Below are 23,132 nucleotides of genomic sequence, written 5' to 3'. Positions count from 1 at the left end.
TACACGATTCGTATTTCATCACCGTGGCAGACCACAGAGAATTGAGGAAATGCTAATGTGTTCGGCAGCTTTCCCATTCAGTACGGGTGCTGATGATTATCCAGCTTTGAGTCCAGTGGGACCTTTACCTGCACGAAAATGACTACAGCAGTATCATCACGCAAATATCACCAGAGGAAAAAGTAACTCATCTGCTGACTACCCGTGATCACTGGTTTCCTCTGAAGCACAGACAGGGGGGAGGGAAAAAACAAGATGTCTGGCATTTCAAACAACCTCACAGCCTGTTGTAATTTCCGTTGCAGCCTCTGTATGTGAACACATTGCAAAGTGTTTCAGTCATTGTTGTAATACTGTTTCCCAATAGAAATAAAACTGTACCTTATTTAACTGCACCTTTACCCCAAGTTTAATAAATGATGCAGCTCAAGGAGAGGGAAGGAGAGAAAAATATGGATGTGAAACATTTTTAGCCTTTGGGTAAATTTCAAGGAAAAAAAAAAAAAAAAGTCTTATCTTCAGTAAGTAGAGGTGTAAACAAAGCAAAAATGTCCAGCACAGTTGGAACTCATCTTGACACAGCCTAACAAAGCAGATGTTTAAGTAGTTTCAGGGAGCTGCTGCTCGGAGGAAAATATTTAGATCAAAACTGGCAGCTTTAACTGTGTGGGTAGCCTGCACTTTCCTGCACGCAACCACAAACCAAAAAGCAGCAGATGAACAGGTATGACTGTGGCTCTTCCAACTGCGAGCTGGGATTGAATTGTTTGGGGTGTAGCTGCTCTCCAATTGCCAAGCGCAGTGCAAAAGACAAGGCCGGTGTTCAGGATGCAGGATATAGAGCGGCCTCTCTTGAGGCTGGTGGTTTGAAACTATCGATTAGCACTGTACCAATGCTCTCAGAAAACATTTAAAGGCCAACCGTTCGCTAAAAAGAAAACCCTTTACTCTTCAAATATATATATTTATTTCCATAATCCTTCATACAAACATCTTTCTGCTTCAAAAAATAAACTGTTGTAACAGGTGAATTAATAAAAGTGCCCATAGCTGTCAACAGTGTCCACAAAGAAGTCCAAGAGAAGGTAAAGCTGTGTGATGATTGGATATAAAGCAACAGAAGGCAATCCACCAGCTTGAAACACCATAACGTTGAGTAACCGTCTCTCTCTTCCACTCTGTGGGTTGGTCTCCAACACCTGAGTTGTACAGGAGCAAGCAGCTTGAGCACTCTTGTCAGTCAGGACTAAAAGGACAGTTTTTTGCTCCTCTCTGCAAAGCATTGCTGGATTAGAAAAATAATTAAGGGCAGTTAAATTCTAACTTCATTCCCGACTGATTAGACTGCAGGTGAAGCTCCAATGCAAATTGTATCCGCCATAACAGGTTGCTTAACCTGGGGTAGAGACTGAACTCTCATTTTCTTATAAAAGGAGAGAGGGATATCTGCCACTGGGGTGTGTTCATTTTTATTTGTTTTCAATGCAAATTAAGGTATGGAAATGTCGCTTTAACCCCGCTGATCATTGCTAAAGCATTTTAGTTGGAATTCACAAATTCCTCTGGGTGAAAAATATTTTCATGATGCACCATAAACTCCCTCTGAATATGCACATTTGTTGGCACAGTGTACACGTTTACGTGACCTCATGGGTTAAGCGCTTAAATGGAGCATGGAACATCACCGTGGAACCTCAAATCCTCTCCAGATGACCAGTGCATCCAGTGTCAGTTAACAAAATTCTCCTCTTTGAGTTCATGTGTTGTATTCAAATGGTTGGCCAACTCTTGCATCACGGCACCTTTACCAATCTGATCGTTCCTCCTCTTTTCCATAATCACGTCTTCCAGGCTTTGAAATTCCAGGACGTGACTTTTCTTCTCAGAAAACAGCAGTTTTAACCTGTACGGCTGCTTCCCAATCCTGATCTCCCCTCCGATTTTAAATTCCCGTTTGCCAAAGCGACACCAGGCTGCAAAACACTCAGAATTTCTCCAGTACAGCTCCCTGTCTCTTGACCCAACGTGGTCCAGCGCGTTGCGCACAATCACCTCTGGCGGGAGCGCGCGGTACCTGTAGAGGCTGTTCACTATCCGGCCTTGTTTGCCCTGGCTCACATCGGTGAGAAAGTTGTTCTTGATTTCAGCCCGGTGTAAATGAACCACCTGAAAGTCCCCGACGTAAACAGCCCAGTGTGGATACTGTCCAGTGGCCACGAACTCCAGCAGGTCTCCCGGTCTGCACTTGTTCAGAAGACTTTCCGCGGAGTGAGTCGCGGCTCCGGTTTTTCTTTCGAAGACGCACTCTTCTCGATAATAGATCGCGCACTCCAGCTCGTCCCGGGGGTCAAAGGGCTTCTCTTCATGGTTTACCTGGCGTTTGTCCGCTGGAAAGTGATCAAAATTGTCGTCCTGGTCGTCGTCGTCGTCGTTGGAAAAAATATAAGACACGCCAATCCGCGGTCCGTCGTCTTCCGGGTCGAACCCATTTGGGTCCGACGTTGGCACCTCCGCGTAATTTAGATGCGTTAGTTTCTCCACCTGATTCCCCATAAAGGTGAACGGTCAGCGGTAGCCGGTTTGAGCCTGACACAGAAACAGGATCCACCTGTTCTTGGCGTCCCCGGGAACTACACGTAAAAAAACAAAGGTTGCAGGGACTAACTAAATCCAAAGCGGCGAAGAAGGGCACCAATAATCCATGTCCAGCAGATTTTCTCCAATTGAACACCAACTGCGTCGATCTATGTGGAAACACACAAGACGGATGTGTTTAAGGGGTTGAATTTAGATATTAAAGGCATTTCTTCAAGTCAAACTGTGACGCTTAGTCCTAACAGGTGTGACCTGACTCACCTGTTGGCTCACAGTTTCCACGTAACAATCCCAACACAACTATTCTTATTGCTGCAGTTTTTACTTTTCCTGTCACCTCAGTGTTGTATCCTATCACCTACATTGCTCCTGTCGCGTCAGCCTGTCTCAGTTGTAGCTACTCTACACTTACTGATTTTCTTCTTTATTTTTGAACGTGAGCTCGCGGGGCAGCAGACACTCACCTGCAGGTCAGCTCCAGTCAGCAGCTGCCGTCTCACTCGCTCCTGTTGTCTCATCAGTAAAATAATGAGTAGTTTAGACTGCGCTGGCACCTGCTCTCCTTCCTGTATGGTAAGCTGTTGCGCTGTGCTTTGCTCTGTTGTATAGACTGAAGCATGAACCACTGTGGGCTGTTTCTTTTCTTCTTCTTTTTTTTCTTCTTTGCAGCGAAACTCGCCCAGGATCCAACGACTGCTGGGAGGTGTTGTCATTTAAAGCGACAGTACGCCTTTTATGCCTCATTGCGTGTTCAGTCTTCAGTCAAAATCAGCAGAACATTAGAAATGGATACGTTAATATTTTAAACTGACGCCGGGATCCCAAAAGCTCTGAAATTTGATAAATGTCGATAATAAAGGCCATAACTATGTTAACAATATGAAAGACGAGAGGGGATTACGCAATATGTCCACTAGCAGGTCCTTAAAATGGAATTATATATTATTATATTTGAGGGTAAGAAAAAGTTATGGCGCTAGGTTTTTTGTAATGGAGTTTTAAATCACAACAAACAACAAAACAGGAAATAACAAAAGTGTCATCAAAAATTCCCATTTAGTGGGAACTTCATGGGAACTGACAGTTTTTCATCCCTACAGACAACTTTGACTTGTTTAACTCAGACATGCTGCAAAACCAAGGTGACGCATTCATATTTTATTAACAGGTTTCTATTTAAATTCAGGTTGTGTCATTGTAGGAAAGCAAAAACTAACATTATGCAGTCACATCCAAATGAATTTTATAGAATTGGATGGGTTTTTTTATGTGTTTACTCAGAGGACAAAAACAAAACACTGGATTTTGATATCTCACCTGCCAATCTTTTTTTGAGCTCAGTGAGGCTTGGATGTGGAAAAAGTGAAATGCACTTCATTGAGATCAAGTTTCCAAGTAACAGCACAGGAATCCTAATGAAGGAGCACCATTCAGGGAGGATTTACATAAACACAGGAGCCACACAATTGTTTAGGTTTTTCTTCTGCTCCCAGTAGTCTTCAGCAGCCTAATGCTGTACAGAAATTGTTTCACTTTAGAGAAGGTGGTGGGTGGGTCATGTGGGTAACCTTAGAGAATGTTGTTTTCTTGCCAAGCCTGTGTGTCAACAGCGCACAGAACCAGGCCACTCCTGGACTTGGCAAGGAAAACAAGAAACTTGTGTCAGAGGAGAATTTTAAAATGCGAGTCTCATTGGAGGCCCGTTGTTCTCTGCCCCGTCTTTCCAATCAGCTCAAGCGCTGCTCGGGCCAAGACTCGTGTGCCAAGAAGTGATAATATGTTCACTTCCTGCCAAAAGGTAAAAATCCTGCTTGGACAGGCCTTATATCCAGGCTTACAGTGTTTCAGCCATCCATTACACCTACTTCCTGGAGCTTTTTGAGGCCAGAGATGAATGTGAATTCCAGATCAAACAGGAACCAGAAATAAGAAATCTGTGAGAAATTGTTCATTTTTCTCAGCACTGTGTGTCCATACGGTTATTGTGATTCCCGAGGATATTTACGCTTCTACATCCTCACAAAGGAAACAGCTCGATGGCTCCTTCCTGTGATGTGGTGAACGCTGAAGTGTGTTCATGTGTGCACTTTGCTCAAAGTAAACTGCGTTCTGTGTGTGTGGGGGTGGTGGTGGTGGTGGTGGTGGGGGGGGAATTACCAGTGACTTCACGTGTTGTGTAGTAAACAAGATTAGATTTGCAGAATGGCAATTCAAAATGAAGTAGAGTGGAGAAATGAATGAGTCAACACTAGCCAGTCATTTATTGCCAGTTAATAGCTTCACTGAAATGTTCTTAGTGCTGTTTGACGCACTCACTGTAGAGAGAGGGCAATTACAGATTTTTTTTTTTTATTCCTGATGCAAGGCTATTAAAAGATTAGCTTCACCTAGTTTCATCTCAACGCAGCCTTTGTTTGTTTCTTCTTTTGAAACAAAGACCCTTCACAAGGAGCGAGAGCAGGCTTAATCACATAAGTGCATTCCCACCAATGTAAAAGAACTGTTTGTTTATGGCTCATTCACTGAGGCCATTTTTGAAGGATTTTATTTTAAGTAAAAGATCATCCTTTCTTGGATCTACAGTTGCCATGTTGGCCAGTAACCCTAGATGTAGGTGAAGCTGAGAAATTAGGAGATTCTCAAAACCCTGAAGCACCTTTATGCACCTTTATATATTTCTGCACTGACTTTAAGCAAACACTGCCCTCACGTGGTTCAGTAGATTTACTGCATCAGATAGACTCTTGAAGTAGCCACCACAGACTGTGAAAATACTAAACATGTAATTATCTTACTATTTATTTACACTCAATGAAAGTTCTCCAGATGAAATATTATAACATGTCATCCAGATTCAACGGAGCAGCAAAAATTACAAGGTACAAAAAAAGAATGGCATTTTATATAAAAGCGTAGATGGCAATATAAACATTCTAGATTCTCAGTGTACAAAATTGTTACCGGAAAATGTATTTCTTTAACTATTGATTATTTCCATAGAAATGTTCATTATTAAGTCCGGTTGTTCTGCCTCTTGTAGCTCTGGATCCTTCTCCTCAGCATCTGGTCAGGAATGAGGTCAGAATCTTTCACATCTGCATTTCCACAGCCCACCACAGGACAGCTACGGAGCAGAGACACAGAGAACCTTAACTTGCTTCAGACATTTAAACACACACAAACAGTTGCAGAACAGCTCAAAAAAAAGCTTTCTGTGCATCAGTTTCATATTAGCTTTGCCCCGTTCATTGCTGAGTAACTGTTAAGTCGTTACACATCTACCTAAACTTGCTTTATTATTTCCTGTGCCAGTGCTCGCAGTTTGATTCTGATTGCCTATCAGCAACCAGACTTCCATCTTTTGTGTTCTTATTATAATGTCTGCATTCTACACTGAGGAGTCCCCTGACGTTACACATGCTGTGATAAACTGGATGACTTGAACGGTGGGAACTTCGAGGCTGCTAAAGCAGTAAATGTGATGAAATGCCATTTACTGCAGGTACAACACCATTTCTTCAAGCATAAACCTAATCTCAACAAGGAAAACATACTGCTGCAGTGTGTGCAGTGACCACAGTCAGGACCCAAGACAATAGGCAAGTTTATTTTTCAGCAACACTGCTGCTGGGATTTTATCAGTGTTCCTGCAGGATCAGCCACATTTAATTTGACTCCAACATCAAAGCAGCATAATAAAGGCAATGTAAATTAAGGCAGCCTGCTGGTCCCACACCAGCCTGCAGTGTTATTTACTGCTAGAAAACCTGACTCCACTTTTTAACGGTCCTCAGAGATGCAGTGTCTTACCGGCATTTCTTTTTCTGGCTTTGTTTTGTTTTGATCAGGTTTATGATTGCTGCTTCATCATAGTGGTGGTTACACTTCTTGTTCTTTACCGGGTTCACCATTTCCACCTTGAACAGAGGCACAAAAGAATACGTTTCAAGTTACCTGTGTTTTGTTGAAAAAGCAGTTTGAACAAGCAAGCAAGCGAGATCAGAATGATGCATTTTGCAGGAACATCATCTTACAGTCAGGATTTTGGTTTTGTTTTTTTTCTGCGTAGACACATTTTGGCACCCACCTAAGATGTTTTAGCCTGAGCCAAATGAAAAACACCAATATTGTAATAATCCTGGGACTGGTGTGAAATTTTGTCATAATTAGCCCCCAAATGTTTTGGATTGTGACCATGCAAACTCTAATGAGCTCAACCTTTAGTCCAAATTAATGTCTGTGCCTAAACTCAAGGAATACCCCGACACATAGATGGGCACAATGAAAACATAACACCTCTGAGGCAAAGACAGAGGCATGAAAACACACTGGATTAATCTACCTGTAATCTACAAATCTAATCAGTAATCTACCTGTGTGAGCGGGCAGGTAAAGTTGACTTGACTCTGTGTCACAGCGATGTCCTCATCGAGCTCCTCCATGCTCTCTGCTGACTCCTGGTTAGCTAAAAACAAACAATGCACATGCAGTTTGCTTCCATTTGTCCACTCAGAGTAAAAATGACTCAATTTGATGGCACATACCACCATCCACCAATATTTACTGCACACACAAAACTTTATACACAACACTCCCAAACAAACACAAAACAAAACAAACTCATCTTCTTCTTTTTTTTTAGTCTGCACATAAATTTCATATCTACAGTTGTTGTCCTGGCACATCTACAACTACTGAAGAACTCAAAGGCTAACTTGAGCCCAAAGTATTAGAAACTGCTCTCTATATGTGGCCTTTGTAAACTCCTCCATAGGATTATGCTATTCAACATATTTATATTTCAGCCTTTAAGCAAGCAGAACTGAATCCTCAAAATGTATCCCTTAACAGGAACATGAAGTAATACTAATTCAGTGAATAATAATGGGCTAAGCCTTCACAGAACACACTGCAATGATCACCTCGGCTCGCAAAGTTCATGCTTCAAAGTGGGTTATCACATTTGGCTCTTTTATCAGACATTTTCATTTTAAGTCAGCTCGTGAAAATAACATACTTAGCATAATGTAGCCTATAATGTCTACAGAGACTCACAAAAGCATGGCACTATATGAGGCCGGCATAGCTGTAATTAGTAAGAGTTAAAAAGCAGAAAATAACAGCCACAGGGTGACAGCGAAACAATCATTCAACAGTAAACAAAGGAAGCTGCGTGTTTTAAAATAAAGCTAATTATCCTAAACAAGAAAGCCACATCCCAAGATCTCTCTGCTCAGCAAGAAGTCCTCAGATAGCACTGCTATTATCAAAGTCCATTAGAAGTCCTGAATGCACTGCGGTGAGTCTAATTCAAGTAAATCTCCTCCGTCTCTCCACAGGCCTTACCTTGTTTGAAAGAGTTTTTGACACTTTCCTTGAAAGCCATTACTTTCTGGTGAGTGTGCAGGTCAGCGTCAGAGAGTTGGGCTATTCTCTCTGTGAACTGCTCCTTCACTTTGGCAGACAGGCTGAACATGGCCTCCGGCTGCTGCGTGGCAACCTACAATGATTGAAATTTGTTATATAATTTGCAATAATCTACATTTTGTATTTAATTCAGAAATGCTTCACAAATGCCCGAGGTTTGCGTCTTCTTCTGAACATAGTGTTAAGAGTTTTCCACGTCATCGGTTACGTCACCATGGTGACGTATGCTGCACTCTGCGCAAGATTATGTTCAGCCATTCCTGACGATGTGATCTAACCTGCTGAGCTGTATGTTAGTAATGACAGAATCAGATGCAGCTGAACAATCTGTGTGTGTTGTGATCCCATGGGACACTTTCTGCTCTATTCCCCATTATCACTGAAAATATTCAAGTGCTGAAAAAATGTTGCTAAACTGACTTTTATGTTGACTTCATTATTAGTCATAATGTTTATAACTGTGTCACATTTAAGAGCTCTAATGTGCAGCTCTGACTTTATGCAGAAAAAGCAGCATTAAGAATGCACTGATTATTTAAAGACAATAATATTTCAGCATTCCACTTCTTGCCTTATTTCCTGCACAAGTGTTGCATTTTGCTGTTTGTTTGTTTTTTAATTCTTGTTAGCATTTCAACGACATGTTCCTCTTGAGTCAACTAGGCATCACCTGATGGGTCTACACTATGCAGCAGAACAGTCAAATGGTGCATCAAAACTTTCCCTACAATGAACAGGGTTTAAGCACACTGTTGTAATATCCATTATCTCAGTCGCCTAATGCAAGGAAACCTTCAGGCTGCTCTCACCTCAGCTGTAACTTGTTGCACCACATCAACAAAGTAGTTAATCTCCCTGTCCAGCTTGGCACACTCCAGAATCATGGCCTCCATCTCTTTGATGCCCGGGTTCATCTCGTCATCTTTAACATAAGTGCACACCAAAGAAGTAATCACTTAAGCAGTCACACCATAACACACACACACGCACACAAACAACTATCAGATCTTTGGGAATCACCTTGTTTGTGCAAAAATCCTATGTAATGTCTGTCCAATTGTGTTATCTTTGGCATTCTTCATAGATTCAACTAAAAAAAAAAAATGTTACTAGCAGCCTGTCGCAAAACCACAAAGTGCCTAATTATACAACTTAAAATCAGGTCTTTGCTAAGTTATTTAATATATGTAGACATGACACTGGGTTCCTTGAGGTAGGTGCCTTCTTTTTTTTAATATTAAAGTGATGCAAGTCTTTTGCATAGTACTATAAATGTACGCTCCAAAATTAGTTATAAACCTTAAAAACAAATCTAAAGCACATAAAAACATTAATTATAGACGTGAAAATATATCTGGTAAGCGAATAATTAATGTAGAGATTACAGATGGAGGTGGTGAGCAGTACGATGAGAAAACCTTTAATATTTACCCTGAGCTTCCGCCAGGTCCATAGCCACGTCTGTCACAATGTCCATACCTGTCCCGATATCAGCCTGACAGGATTTCAGACTCGACAGAGTTCCGTGAACAGCGCTCAGAGACATTGTGAAAGCTACCTTTATTACTTTGGGACTACAAACCAGAGCTAAATTTAACGTGCTTTTAACGTTAACGTTAGCCTAGCTTGCTAACAGGTATCTAGTTCTGCCGGCAAAATGACCGACACCTACATGAACGTCAAGTACAATCTGTTTCAAAAACGCTTTTAGTATAAAAATAACAAGTGAAACGTAAATAAACTATAGAAACTGTGGATGCTATACAAACGCACACAAATCACCCGCTAAAACGGAGCCACAACAGAAGCTAACTTCTAACTTCCGGGTATGGTTTTTCAAGGTAAAAGCTTTAACAAAATATGTTTAAACGGAAGGAAAACAAAACTGCCTTTTTAATAGAAAGAATCGTATTTATTAATCCATTTGATTTATAAATGGCACAGAATCTTAGTACATAAAGGTGTAAGAGTGATTTATTTGCATTTTAATGTTCTTTTAATTTACAATCTGTAAGTGCAAGACACTGATAGTTAGCAGAATGAAATGTAAGTAAACAAATCAATAGGCCCCACATTTGACATATCACTGTAGAATAGGCACAGTGAATAATAATAAAATAGTATTAATACATGTGGTCACGCTTGCTGGAGCACTTAAACCTAACAAATCAGTTGTTAATTATTAGTAACACCTGTGCAGTCACTACATTGAGACAAAATGTCTGCAGTGAAAAAACATTCGGCAAAAAACCCGAATCTTTAAATGAAAATCTTCATCCATATCTTCACAGTATTGTTCTGAACTCATCAAAAATATAACTGGGCACATGAGCTTCCGCCACCTTAAAAATACAGAAAACACAAGGAAACACATGTTACTGTCACACAAATATAGTAGAGTACAGATGCAAAAAATAGTATTTTAAAATCTTTTTCCATAGCTGATGGTTATTAAATCTGGCTGTCCAATAATAATGCTCCTAAGCATATTGATGTTTCACCATTTCAGCTCTACTACTACCCCTGGGTACTGTCAACTTTGTCTACTCTTATCATTTACAACCTCTTAAAATATTTTCTAACACTAACACAAATAATATAGGGAAAGTTGCACCTACCTTACGTGACAGTTTTGTGTACTTCACGTAGTCTTCAAGGAACATCAGAGCTCCCACCACATCAGAAGGCATGTCAGGGATTTTCTGACTATAACAGGATCAAACGGAAGCTTTAATATGATTTCATGAGGCTATAACCAGATACATTTTATGTCCGGTAACACGATCCACAATCATCACCAAGGAAACCTACCACACAGAATATTTGATTTCGAATCTTATTTTAGAAATCTTTCTGAAGTTGTGAAGTCTGTTTTGCTACCTTGTGCACTGCTCCATGATTGAGCGGATGAATTGACCAATGAGAGCCAGGAACTGTTGTGTGTATCTGGAGTGGAACTGCTTGAGCAGGGTGAGCAAGCCGAGCACCAGTGGAGGCCAGTCGACCGGGTCTGTTGCTTTCCTGCAGGTCATTCCTGCCATAACACAAAACATCAAATTACAACCACATTCAGAGACATTCAGGGACTGTGCGTTAGCAGAAAAATGTGGGGAAAAACAAATCCATAAGATTTAATGCCGCTTTCTGAAAAATAATAAAGTCTGCTGCAACTGAACTAAGTGAAGAGGCGGCAGGGTACCCATTGTACTCAAAACTGTATAACCTGATCTCTTATCAACTTCAAACAGGTTACAGTGAACTAATGGGGGGAAAATCACCTTGGTTTTTGTTGTACTGAAGTTTAGGCAGCTGAGCAATAATAAAGAGGAAGTTGATGATGGGGAAGTACGGGAGGCGCTTTGTAGTGATGTAGATCTGTGTGAAGCATAAGTAGAACAAAAAGAGTCTGAACACGAACATCTGCTAATGTATAGCCAAAGAAAGCAAAAAACAGCTTGCATTTTGTGGTCGTCATTGAAAAGACTCATTTCGATTCAGGTGAAATCAGAACAAGGCTAACTGATTATGTGGGAAGAGATGCCCCTTCTGTTCAAACCTTGTTGAGAGGATTGTGAATGCCAGCAGCCTCCAGGTAGGCAGTGATATCGTACAAAAGAGTGTTGTCCTCTTTAGGATAAGGCAGGGATGGGTCCTGGTAATGGGCCTCAATGTCTGCCAGCAGAGACCTGGCAAGAACATAATCAGAGTCAGCATAAAAGAACAGTGTGAGACTAAAACAGACATGATGCAATTAGCAGGAGCATCCATCATGAAAGTCATTAACACAGAGTAGCACTTGGGGGGTAAGTAAAGAAAACATAAAAACAATTCAGTGCCATTATGGTAAGAATATACAGACTTGTTGAGGTTTTCCAGTGCAGCCGCCAAGTGTTTGGAGTCAAACTTGCAGGAGTAGTTAAGCTCATTAGCGATCTGCTGTCTGAGAATCTGCATCTGACCAACCTTCAATAAACACATGCATTCAAAATTATTTTAATCTCTTCATCAGAAAATTGTGACAATAAAGACCAAAAAAAAGGGATTTTCTTTTTTTACTTTTATTTTCTATTCACTAACGTGGGAACATGGAGCAGTACCTTCATGATGGCTTCCAGATATGTACCCCAGATCTTCTGGGATTTGGCCACAGCACTGCTGTAGACTTTGCTGGCATTAGCTACAGCAACAAAAACAATAATTAGATCTGTACAAGAAAAGGCAGGTTATAGATTCTCTAAGTGAATACCTACCCACAATGCCTTGGACTGGGCTGACAGCACCTTGCAATGTTCTGAAGACCTCCACCACAGCTTTGTCCTTCAGGATGGTCTTCTGAAGTATTGTCAGGAAGTTCTGATGAGACAAACACACACATTACTACAATCTGGGAGCCATACTAAACGCACTAAAGATACTACCAACATTGACATGATTTCAGGGATTGATCTTTGCTGACCTGAATGGCATCTTTTTTGGGGGGGAGTGGGGGGATGCTGAGGTAAATATTGGGGTAAATACCTGAAGTTCCCTGACAATCATGAAGCAGAGCAGTCGGTCCAGTCCATTAAGGCCAAATGTACCAAGGGTGTTCTGGATCTCAGAGAACAATCTGTTGTTAGTCACCTCCTGGTGGCTCTTCAGGTCATACCAGGTATTCATCTGGTCAATATAACACGTCACCCTATAGAAAGAATCAGTTTATTCCACCATCAATAAACTGCATAACCAAAGATTTTTTCTCCTCCATCCTCAGATATAAACTCAGTTATTCTGCTAATTTCGCTAACTCTTATTTCACTTCCACTGTTATGTCTGTGGAGACATACTTGGGATCAGTGATTCGGAGGATTTCTCTGCAGAGACGACCGATGAAAGTGGCAGACTCGTCCACAGAGGGAAACTTGGGAATAGGAATGTGGGTGGACTGGTGCACGCTCTGCCAGTCCTGGATCTGAAGAGAAGCAAGAAACAAGCCAATCAGCCAACTGCTATTACTGAGAAACAGCCAAACAACTAGAACGCGCCCCTGACTGATAGATAAGAAAATCTATCAGTCAGGGACAAACTGCTCTCAGTGCACTACTCAGGGAAAAGGAGAAAGCGTGTGAAGTTCGACCTTGGTTCTGAGAAAACTGTTGCACTCCTGTTCCACATTATAGTTGACGATGCGGGACACTTCCTCCTGCCAGATTTTAAGGCCATAAATGCTGACGTAGTCCTGGATGTATTCAAACGACCTGTAGAAGCCATCCATGGTGGCGCCCATCTCCTTTAACTTGGGCATCAGTTCACTGGGCTGAAAGAATTCAGTATTTTTTCTCTATTATTTTATTTCACTGCTGTTAATCCTTCAATATCATTGGGAAACTTAACATGGAAACTGGTCAACATAGAGCAAATATATCACAAACTTTATTTGACGATTAATAATCCATAACATACAACAGGTGTAGCGTCTCACCTTTGCCTTTGGATTGAATATTAAGCCTTTGTGCAGTGCATAAGCCACCCTCTTCACCAGCTCCTTCCTGATGCCATCCTCCAGAAGCTGCTTAGGATCCACCTTAAACGTCACAGTGTGTTAATAAAGCAAACCTGTGCTGCACCTAATCCCTCAGCAGGATTGTATTAATCTTCTGAAAGACAGAAATCTTTGTTCTTAAAGTTCAGAAACCTTAATCACTGCATTTACCTTGATGATCCCAACGAGAGTAGTCTTCATCATTAAAATGCCCTCAGTGAAAATAGATATGTCATGAGTTAGTTTTGCCACCTGCAAAGACACAGAGCAGAACGATGTTTAGGCATGCAAAAATATAATATATATGAATAATATTGATATCAATCATTTATATAAAAGCCAATGTTTTGTTTAATTTTCAGTCTAAAAAACAAAAAAAGTCTCACTCTACAATGATCTTATTTTAATTTCAAGGCACTGGACTGCAATTCCAAATATGACTGAAAAAAAATTAAAAAGTAACTTCAGTACTTCACACTCTAATTAATCCAATTCAGCTAAGTCTGCTGGCACAATCTGTTTCCATATCACGCCTCCTTTTCCAATTTGTATTTCACATCAAAAGCTGTGAGCAGATTGAAAAATGTTAGCATGATTGCCTCCGACTCCCATACAGCTGATGAGGCGAGATCAAAACAGAACAAAATGAGCTCTCTTATCTATTTTTTTATTATTTTATTTTATACAACATCTGAAGATATTTTTTCCCCCTTTCTTTACGTCAGTGACATTCTGATCAACACTCAAGGGGAAGGAGACAGTTTCATACACATCAGTTTGTCTCACTTCATAGCGAGCCGTCAGTTGGGCGTAGTCCTTTAGCTTGTCCTTATCCAGCCGTGTGGGCACCTCCATAATGTCGTGGATCTGAAGCTTGATTATTTTAGCCAGCGAAGTGAACATGCTCTCTGGGATAATTTGCAGCACCTGGAAGCAAGAAGATTAAAAAAAAGGACTGTTTATTGTATATCCATTAGATCAAGGATCTCGAGTACAGCCAGAAGGAAAAAATCTTCCAGCATAAAGTTATAGCTAAGAAGTTACCACAACGTCAAGGTACAGATGCACTAAGCACTTCTTTTTGGGTACATTTGCCAAACAGATGGTTTTTCAAAAATTCATCATTCCTGCAGCTGCTACAGCACTGATACTGACAAACAGTTTGCAGCATGCAGAGCTCATTTGTTAAAATAACAAGACTACACGCTAGGAGAATATTAGACCAAAACATTTCAAAGCAAAAGCTTTTGTAAGAGGAAAGAGAAGCAGAAAAAATGACATCATACACTACCTTTCTCACATAGGACACCAACTCTCCAGAGTAGAACTGAGAAACACTCAGCAGGTCAGCACTGTTGGCCTGGTTGATACGCAGCAATGGAAGATCCAATGCAGACGCCAGCTGGTCACACACACACATACAGAAAAAATGATTTTTAAATCACAGGTAACATTTCTCCATATCGAGATGATGGTCCACGTGAGCAGACTGCAAAAAAGTGACACGAATTTCCAAATTTTTTGGATGCATACTTGTGTAATGTTTAGGTTTTAGCGGAAAATTTGTCCTTAAAAAATACACAGAACAAAAAAATGAAGTTGACATAAATCATAAGGAAGTTCCTGATGTTTCTAAACAAGAAAAGGAAGAAACTGAGATTTTGAGGCAAAAAAGTATTAATTTTTAAATTTGTATATGTAGCACCGTTGCGTGTTTAGAGCAACATCACACTCATTGACAAATGCAGTGGCTAGATTAGTCACATTTGTTTATTTGGATCTAAAAAATCTGAAAAGTTCAGCTTGATTCGAAAAAATGAATGTTGCAAATTCGTTCAGCAAAGTTACGTGATCGGTGTAAACAGCTGCATTAAGAATAGGCGAGTCCAAAAACGACTGTGTATATGCTGGACGTATAAATTTGTTCATGAAATGCTACCACAGTGAATCTGCAATACTCATACATTTCGCAAGACATTTATCTGTGATGCATGAAGATATTGGTGCAACTGAAGGGGGAAAGTAGCTCTAATATGCTAAATAATGAGTGCTACTACAGTAAGTCAAGAAGCAGTGAATCTGAAAAGTCAAACTGTTTGACAATAACACTGTTTAGCACCGAGTCGACAGTCATATTGCAAGAGGAAGCAGTGGGATGTATTGTAATCGGCATATTTTGTCCCACTTCTAGACATAAATAGACCCTCACCTTCAGAAATGTAGCTCTCAGTTTGGTAACCATGGATGGGTTGACTCTGATGCTCTCCTGCATAATGGATGTAAAGCTGTAAAATAAAGCACAAGTCAGGAAAAAAAGACGAATTCATCAACACAGACAAACCAAAAACACAAGTGAAATAAATCAAAGCCAAAACACTTGCAGTGTTCTGTGGTGGTTTTGTGATGGTTTGCAGTTTAGAAAGGTAAGCAGAATGAGTTGCTGCTGTGTTTTGCAAACCAAGTGACGAGCACAGTGACTGTGCTCCACTAAGATTCACTAACCTGATGACAAAATATGACACTAGTTAAACTAACTACTTTACACTGGCCTTATTTTGTTTATTAAGTAAACAAAGAAGTAAATACCTGTCAATAATCTGCCACGCATAGGACAGATCTCCAACTATTTGCATGGTAATAAGGACTTCTTCTTTGATATTGATTGTGCGGATCATCTGGTGCAGGAACTTCCTGGTGTCAGCCAAGAACTGACAAACTTGCAGGTTGGACTCCAGCTGGTGGAACTCCTGGACCTGAAGTCCAAAAGGAGAAGGTTTTATAGGCACAGCCTGACAGCTTTCCTTTCAATATTTTTTTAAAATAGTAATAATAATTTTGTATTGGTATTGATTACATTTCTTGCAATTATCAGCAGCTTTATATAAACATGTTCCAAGCTTTGCTGCCAAATTCTATTAGTTCCAGTTCAGTATTTTTAATATATGTTGGCAGGACAGAGCAGAAAATGATGCCACTGTGCCAACACAATATTCCTATTACATAATCCTCTGTCTTTCTATTTACATGCATTTAATAGCAGTAAAAAAAAATCATCTCTTAATTTTTCCGCCATTCTGAAACATTGTACTTGGATTTGCTTGTTTTCTATGCATGAAGTTAAGGCAATCAAAACATAGTATTAGCACCATTGTTACCTTACACTGTGCTAATCCAAAAATGTAAAGCCATGCTGAAATATAATTATCATGCTCACCTCTACAAGAGCCTGTATAAGCTGGACCGTCTTCCTCCCAGCAGCTGTGGAGTCCTCATAGTTCAAAGACTCAATCTGCTTTGAGATTTCCCTGAACCAGGCCTGTAAGTTCTCTGCCAAGGACAGTAAAAGTGTGTCATTGAAGCAGATACAAAATGTTACCAAAGTATTTCACAAGCGGCAGTTACGCTCGAGGTAAGTATGACAGATGTAAATTTAATCCGCCGCTCCCTGCGTGTGTACCTTTAATGCATTTTTTCCATCTTGTTTCCCTGCCTCAACATTTTCCTCTGAACGCCTTCAAGCTTAAAATCTTTTAAGATTTCATGTCCCAACACTGAAATAATCCAAGCTGCATGCCCGAGGCTCCCATAGTCAGAACTACTTTTCAACGCTGTGTGTAAGTCTTCACCTTATCCATTCTCACAGTCCAACTCACCATTTTTCTCCACCCTGGTAAGAGGTTTGACACCAGAGAAGACTTCAGCCAGCTCAGTCATTCTCTCTGATCCCTCCTTCTTGTAGCTCTCCCATTTGATCTGCTTCTCTGACAGCATCTGCTTGAACATCTGGAAGAGGAATAGCGCAGATGCTAAGCTGATGAGGGAGGATTAGTCAGATGAGATGCGTAATTAGAACATTACATTTGTGTCCCCTCCAAATGACACACAGGCTAGCCATATGCTACCTGACAGTAGGCTAACAGGCAACCAGGCGGACACACCTAACGAGGACTACAGCTGGACAGATCACTTTGAAATTATAAAGGAACTCATTTTCCATTTTTACTCTTTAAAAAAGAGAAAAGATCACTTTAAAGAAATGCTACACTTTTGTCTTTAACATTTTTCACTTTTTTCCCTGTGATCATTTATATTATGTAACACTGATGAAAGACTCTCACCTCTTTAAGTGTGAACTCAAACTGAGCTGTGTCGAGCAGCAGCTGGAAAAGGATCTTAGGTTTGTACTTGGAGTCATTAAGTACTTGGTCTTTGATCTGACGAAGGCGCTTGTTGTTTGGGTCATAGGCTATGAGACAGAGGATGACTGATCACAAATCAATACACTATTTTCACCAACATCACCCTTATAAATGTTTGGACTTCATTGGACATTTACTCTACGAACAGTGTCATTTCAATACAGGTAAATTAAAATTAAGGATCAGATTTCAGAGTTCATTTCAGACTCATCCTTGACTTTACACATTTACAGTCATGTGTAAAATCGTTTTCAGAATACCCTTACTGCTCCCATAGGAGCGAAGTGGCAGCCAGGTGCTGCTAAATCAAATGCACTTGATTAACTCATCATTAGCAAGTGTCAGCACCTCTATAAAAGCTGACGTTTTGGCAATTTTCGGGTCTGGAGCATTCAGGTGTGTGCTAAGAGAATACCACAATCTTCCCAGAAGTGGACGTGCCAGCATCACCCTACAGGTCAGACTGTGGAATGCTCAGAGGAAGTTAAAAATAACTAAGCGGTTAGTTTGGCGTGTGTATTTTCAGAATAACTGAAAAGGAAAAGAATCAAGGTGCTGCGATGGCCAGTGAAGATCCAGACCTTGACCTGATTGAAATGCTGTGGCATTTAAAAGAGATATGCTCTGATCTGAAGCAACACTGTAAAGAAGAGTGGGCCAAAAAGTCCTCCACAGTGTCATACAGAAAAATGACTTCAAGTTGTTGATGTTAAAAGTTTTTTTTACAAGCTGAATTATGGGGTTTACTTTGTTTTTCACAGGACTGTAAATGCAACACAAGTGCTTACACCAATGTAAATGAGGAAAAAAGAAACCGCAGTATCTCACCTGACTCTGCAGAGTGCAACATCAGCCAGCGAATAGCAACATTGCAGTCTCTCAGACAGTTGAGCAGTTTTGGGATGTTGTCCAAGATAATTTCCTCCCTGAGGAAACCTTCCTTTAGCAGCTGCTGCACCTGAGGCCTCAGGCTTTCCATGCTGGCTGCATACCGAGTAGCCTACACGTACGGTGAAAAAAAACATGGCTCTTGTATACAGTGCACCATCTTTCATTCGGGGCAGTCAATTATTCATACATTCACTCCCACTAGTGGTCATTAGTGAGAATGGCCTGGTCTGCAGGTGAAAGACTAAATGTGGATTATTCAGTTAGCTCCTCCTGCCGTGTGTGTGTGTGTGTGTGTGTGTGTGTGTGTGTGTGTGTGTGTGTGAGAGAGAGAGAGAGAGAGAGAGAGAGAGAGAGAGAGAGAGAGAGAGAGAGAGAGAGAGAGAGAGAGAGGACTTTTTAATGACTCTTACAGCGTACAGCTCTACAGGCATCCCCATATTTGAAATGAGCTTTCCGGGAAAAGTTTATGAATGGCTTCCTGAAATTTGTTTCTGTTTACATTGTGTGCTGTTACAAATTCTGTGCACGCTGTCATCACTACCCGCACAGAACAAATAAGCACACTGCAGGACTGTAAATGAAAGAATCTGAGGTCTCTCTGACATTGAAGCTAATGTATTTTTTAATACCTGCTCTCTGATGTTAGCAGAGTCCAGGGTGTAGTTGAGCGCAGTCTTGGCAGCTTTGTATGGTTCCCAGGCTTCCACCAGGTTCACTGTGATCCCCATGTAAATACTGATAACCTGCAGAGAGACTACACTTCAGAAAAATATGCTCAACATTTAAAAAAAACTGAGCAAAAACATGGCACACATTTAAAAATAAATGACATAACCTTTTATAAAGATGTTTATATTCAGATCTACTGCAAATGGAAAAGACTTAACAAGTGCCTCACCCAATTATCAGGAAAGTATTTGTCCACTATCTCCCGCATCTTTGCCTGCTGGGTGTGCAGTATGGAGGGGCTGAAGAAGAGGCAGACGTAGAGCATGGCCGCCTGGTTAGCCAGTGCTGTGCTGCGATGTTCTGGTAGAGGATACGCAGAAACCTGGAGGAGAGGAGGAAAACGTCTTAAAAATTTGTAATGAGGGAAACATTGTGGGACAAGATCTGTTATTTAGTTTAACCACAAAGAGATTTTGGACCAAATGTTTCTCACTTGGTTGTAGATGTCGTCCGAGCGCAGCCTCCCAATGACCATGCTAGTAAAAGTGGCACTGATGGGAACTCTCTGGAAGTAGCTCTCCGGGTAGTTGGCTGGTCGTTTGGCTCCAGGCTGGCTGGAGTAGCCGGTGCTACGCAGGAGCTTACAGATGTCATCCAGGTTGGAGTCGCCCGAGGAACGGGCAGCACTGAAGAAAAAAACGTGTTTTTCCAAATAGAAGAATGGATTGTTGGTGCCAGTATAACCCCCAAAAAAGTAATAATATAAAGAAGAAGAATTATTAATAGCCGTGAAATACAACTGGAATGTTATTTATGGGTAAACAGCATCCCTCTGTGTGTAGTGTACACTTTTGTGTCAGCTTGAACTGACACAGGAGTTAACCTTTTGGTGAGTCAAGTAAATGACTCACCCTCACTGGAAGCAAGCTCACTGGCTAACAGGTGATTGGAGTGCACTGAGCAAGTGAGTCACAAAGAGAGTGTCATGTGGATGTGTGGGGATGTGAGTCACAAGCGCACCTGTATCTATAATAGGAAACAAGCATCCTCTCTCTGACTTCTCCTTCAATTTTTTGGTCAATAACCAGCAGCATGACTCCATACAGGTAGAGAGCTTCACACTGGGAGAAGAGAAAACATGACCAATCAGTTCCTGGAGTGCTGTTTCGTTTCGTTTTGATGTGTTGTTTTGAGGGTTAAGCATGCACATTCATCTGACACGGGCGACTAATTCTCAGGAACAGATATTTAAAGATGTAAGCCTGCATGTAATGCAGACTTGTTTTGTAATGTTACAAAATTAAAATGAATTTGCATTTGTGTTACTTACTAGGAGCTGTTTCCCATCCTCATTTAGAAGCACAGTCTCCAAGGTCTGCTGAATATAAACACCCTCATGTAGGTCATCCAAATATCTTAAGAGAGGGAAAAAATAGCTCATCGACATCTTTTAAAACAGGGCTATTTAGCATGTGGTTAAACAGAAAACAGTGTTCCTCACGGTCAAGCACTGTGGTTTTAGTTTTTATTTGATTAAGACATAATTAATTCCAATAATTCCATCTCATTATACCTGTTAAGATCCACTATGTATTTGTGGACGCTCTCAAAAGCCAGATAGAACCTTGACAGAATCTCGATGTTGTTCTCTCTAAACTCTTCATCCAAGTCCTGAAGCTCCGGTTTGGCTTCCAGCTTTCCTTCATAATACTCAGGACCCTGAACAGGAAGCAACATTGTGTGACAATGCAAAGCAAATCCAAACGATGCCGAAAGACAGCTGAAACTAAAGCAATAATACTGCTTTTATTATCTTTTGCTTTTTAGGAAGACTTACAGCTAAATGTCAAAACCATTAGGGTGTATGTATTTATCCCAGTCACATCAATTGAATATTTCATTGTGCTGACTACTGCAAAACTGAGTATCCTTTGTGTGTGTAGTTTCCTCAAATAGAGACTTGGATAAGCTCTTGCAGCTTTCTCAGTACAAGCACGGTAAACTTTACACCACAGAGTAATTGGAGATCATTTATGTGAATTTCAGGAGCAGAACTACATCTCATACACTCCCCTTAATAAAAATAAAGTAATTCAAAATGTAAAGCCAAAGTAAAATCAAAATAAGTAAAAAAGTAAAGTCAAATACATGGCTAAATATAAAGTTTTACATACAAAGTTGACAATGTTCACAAACAGTCAATGTGTCCCCCTCCGGACACATGGCATATATCCATACAATCTCTGGAGTCACTGCAGCCACTACTGTGTGCTACCTACCGGCAACCCTGTGAAACTCCCCTCTTTCTACCAGTACATGTTTTGTTAGTGGTGAACAGCTGCAGAATTAAAATACACTTTACAATCAGATTATCCTTTTTCATACATTTTTTGATCATGCCTGGCCCAAGAGCTAATGCCAATCCGCTCTGAGGCTTTCCCTAATTCATGTTTACTCCACCTACCGCCTACTATAAATCCTGCCAAATCTCAATGAGGAAGTGGTCCAAGCTAATGAAAGGATCTTTTGAATTTCTGATGTAGTTCATACCTTGAAGTAGCTAAAGTCACAGATAATGTCTCCGTATTTCTGCTGGTCACTTTTGTCCTTGAGTCTGAAAACTGCAGGGATGAAGTCAGAGAGGCGCAGGAGCTCAGCAATGATGGCATTTCCTCTGGAAACTATCCTGAGGATAGCCTGGCCGCACAGGTTGTTGTCTGCCAGGAAGTCCACCATAATGGATACAGGAGGACGAGGAAGACGAGGAGGAGGAGGAAGATAGTGTAATAAGCTTTATTGCAGCAAATACTGTAGCTACACCTGAGAGACAAAGGAAAAGTGAAAAAAGTGAACTTAAAACAGCACGCAGGCTCTCTGAGGCCTTTCTGAAGCTGCAGGACATTTGTCGCACAGACAACAGAAAGAGCTTATTACAATCTATTGGCATCATTATTACAACAATTGACTGCGACGAGGAGATGTTATTATCATTCATAAGCATCATTTTCTCACATTTCAATCTTGACGTGTCTGCGTTTGTAAAACCTAAAAACCATAAGGTTTTCCAATGTTCCTGTTTCTTAGAGACAGACCAAAAACAGAACCGAAGTTAGTATATGATTGTAACCTGTAACTATAAGTTATCACTGAGCTAACGTTAGCATGTAGCCTACCTGCTAACTATTTTCATTAAATCTTACGCTGAAGATGACACACGAGCGCGTGCACAGGTCCAAACACCACGTGAGTGATTACCCTTTTACATTTTGACGTCTGAGTCGAGAGTGTACCGTTTAAAAACCCCAACACTGCTGGAGAAAGGTACTTACCTCCTTGCAGCTCCTCTTCCCTATTTACTTCCTCATGACCAGCCACATGACTTTGCTGCTGGGTGTGTTTGATTCTGTTCACCCACTGCCCCGGAGTCGAGCGGGAACAACTTTGTCAAACGCTTTGACCTCCACTACATGGTAATAGGCTGATGTATTATTACTTGTTTTATTATCGAAACATACCATGGCATAAACGTTCCTGAATTAATAACATGTAATAAGAAGGGCAGCTAAGATTAACTGAAGCAGGTGTTCTGGGAATCCATCCTACCTGACAAACCATCCTACCCGTTGTTTCTGCGTATGCGCACAACACGAATTTAAGTGGCGAACCGTCTTACCTTTGTGAATGTGACCTACAAACATACTTTAACAGGTAAAATGAAGTGGTAAACCGTCCTGGCTTTATGAATATGAGCTACAAGCATACTGTGATGGGCAAACATAAGTGGCAAACCGTCATACCTAGTTAAATTTGTGGTGGAATTACTCTGTGAC

At 40.8% G+C, this 23,132-nt stretch overlaps 3 protein-coding genes across 4 annotated transcripts; all 3 read right to left on the bottom strand.

Moving 5' to 3' along the window:
- Positions 1 to 924: 924 nt before the first annotated feature.
- lratd2b (LRAT domain containing 2b) lies at positions 925 to 3,284 on the bottom strand. Of its 2 annotated transcripts, none has more exons than XM_085473246.1 (2): positions 3,060 to 3,284; positions 925 to 2,744 (listed from the first exon to the last, which is right to left on the bottom strand). In XM_085473246.1, the coding sequence occupies exon 2, from the start codon at positions 2,551 to 2,553 to the stop codon at positions 1,729 to 1,731; it is 825 nt and encodes a 274-aa protein (XP_085329372.1). In that variant the 5' UTR covers positions 2,554 to 2,744; positions 3,060 to 3,284; the 3' UTR covers positions 925 to 1,728. The 2 variants fall into 2 exon arrangements, with proteins under 2 accessions (XP_085329372.1, XP_085329373.1); XM_085473247.1 differs by lacking the exon at positions 3,060 to 3,284 and adding an exon at positions 2,857 to 3,039.
- Positions 3,285 to 5,376: 2,092 nt separating this feature from the next.
- On the bottom strand, positions 5,377 to 9,855 carry nsmce2 (NSE2 SUMO ligase component of SMC5/6 complex). Its single transcript, XM_085473244.1, has 6 exons — positions 9,454 to 9,855; positions 8,832 to 8,944; positions 7,942 to 8,095; positions 6,969 to 7,060; positions 6,406 to 6,512; positions 5,377 to 5,719 (listed from the first exon to the last, which is right to left on the bottom strand). The coding sequence occupies exons 1-6, from the start codon at positions 9,566 to 9,568 to the stop codon at positions 5,608 to 5,610; spliced, it is 693 nt and encodes a 230-aa protein (XP_085329370.1). The 5' UTR covers positions 9,569 to 9,855; the 3' UTR covers positions 5,377 to 5,607.
- Positions 9,856 to 9,978: 123 nt separating this feature from the next.
- Positions 9,979 to 22,706, bottom strand: washc5 (WASH complex subunit 5). The gene is made up of 29 exons (XM_085473243.1): positions 22,632 to 22,706; positions 21,853 to 22,122; positions 20,876 to 21,021; positions 20,633 to 20,717; positions 20,323 to 20,423; positions 19,796 to 19,988; positions 19,532 to 19,684; positions 19,263 to 19,376; positions 18,571 to 18,742; positions 17,662 to 17,789; positions 17,197 to 17,326; positions 16,758 to 16,870; positions 16,130 to 16,296; positions 15,753 to 15,828; positions 14,835 to 14,945; positions 14,330 to 14,470; positions 13,715 to 13,795; positions 13,484 to 13,585; positions 13,139 to 13,318; positions 12,849 to 12,973; positions 12,541 to 12,703; positions 12,273 to 12,375; positions 12,120 to 12,199; positions 11,882 to 11,985; positions 11,579 to 11,708; positions 11,301 to 11,397; positions 10,903 to 11,056; positions 10,641 to 10,728; positions 9,979 to 10,364 (listed from the first exon to the last, which is right to left on the bottom strand). The coding sequence occupies exons 2-29, from the start codon at positions 22,036 to 22,038 to the stop codon at positions 10,308 to 10,310; spliced, it is 3,480 nt and encodes a 1,159-aa protein (XP_085329369.1). The 5' UTR covers positions 22,039 to 22,122; positions 22,632 to 22,706; the 3' UTR covers positions 9,979 to 10,307.
- Between the last annotated feature and the right edge of the window lie 426 nt (positions 22,707 to 23,132).

The sequence above is a fragment of the Copadichromis virginalis genome, linkage group LG11, assembly GCF_057382275.1.
Source record: "Copadichromis virginalis isolate Kocher_CV1m ecotype Utaka linkage group LG11, C_Virginalis_male_GT1.1, whole genome shotgun sequence".
NCBI lineage: Eukaryota > Metazoa > Chordata > Actinopteri > Cichliformes > Cichlidae > Copadichromis > Copadichromis virginalis.
This window is presented reverse-complemented; position numbering and strand designations above follow the sequence as displayed.

What these genes read in the sequence shown, in the direction of transcription:
- nsmce2 (XM_085473244.1), bottom strand. Translation starts at nt 9,568, where the DNA reads ATGTCTCTGAGCGCTGTTCACGGAACTCTGTCGAGTCTGAAATCCTGT. An exon ending in GGACCTGGCGGAAGCTCAGG is followed by an intron (nt 8,945 to 9,453) that starts GTAAATATTAAA and finishes CTTATGTTAAAG; the next exon opens with ATGACGAGATGAACCCGGGC. An exon ending in TTACCTGCCCGCTCACACAG is followed by an intron (nt 6,513 to 6,968) that starts GTAGATTACTGA and finishes CCTCTGTTCAAG; the next exon opens with GTGGAAATGGTGAACCCGGT.
- lratd2b (XM_085473246.1), bottom strand. Translation starts at nt 2,553, where the DNA reads ATGGGGAATCAGGTGGAGAAACTAACGCATCTAAATTACGCGGAGGTG.
- washc5 (XM_085473243.1), bottom strand. Translation starts at nt 22,038, where the DNA reads ATGGTGGACTTCCTGGCAGACAACAACCTGTGCGGCCAGGCTATCCTC. An exon ending in TACCAGGGTGGAGAAAAATG is followed by an intron (nt 16,871 to 17,196) that starts GTGAGTTGGACT and finishes TGTCCTTGGCAG; the next exon opens with AGAACTTACAGGCCTGGTTC. An exon ending in TGAGAGCTACATTTCTGAAG is followed by an intron (nt 14,946 to 15,752) that starts GTGAGGGTCTAT and finishes GTGTGTGACCAG; the next exon opens with CTGGCGTCTGCATTGGATCT.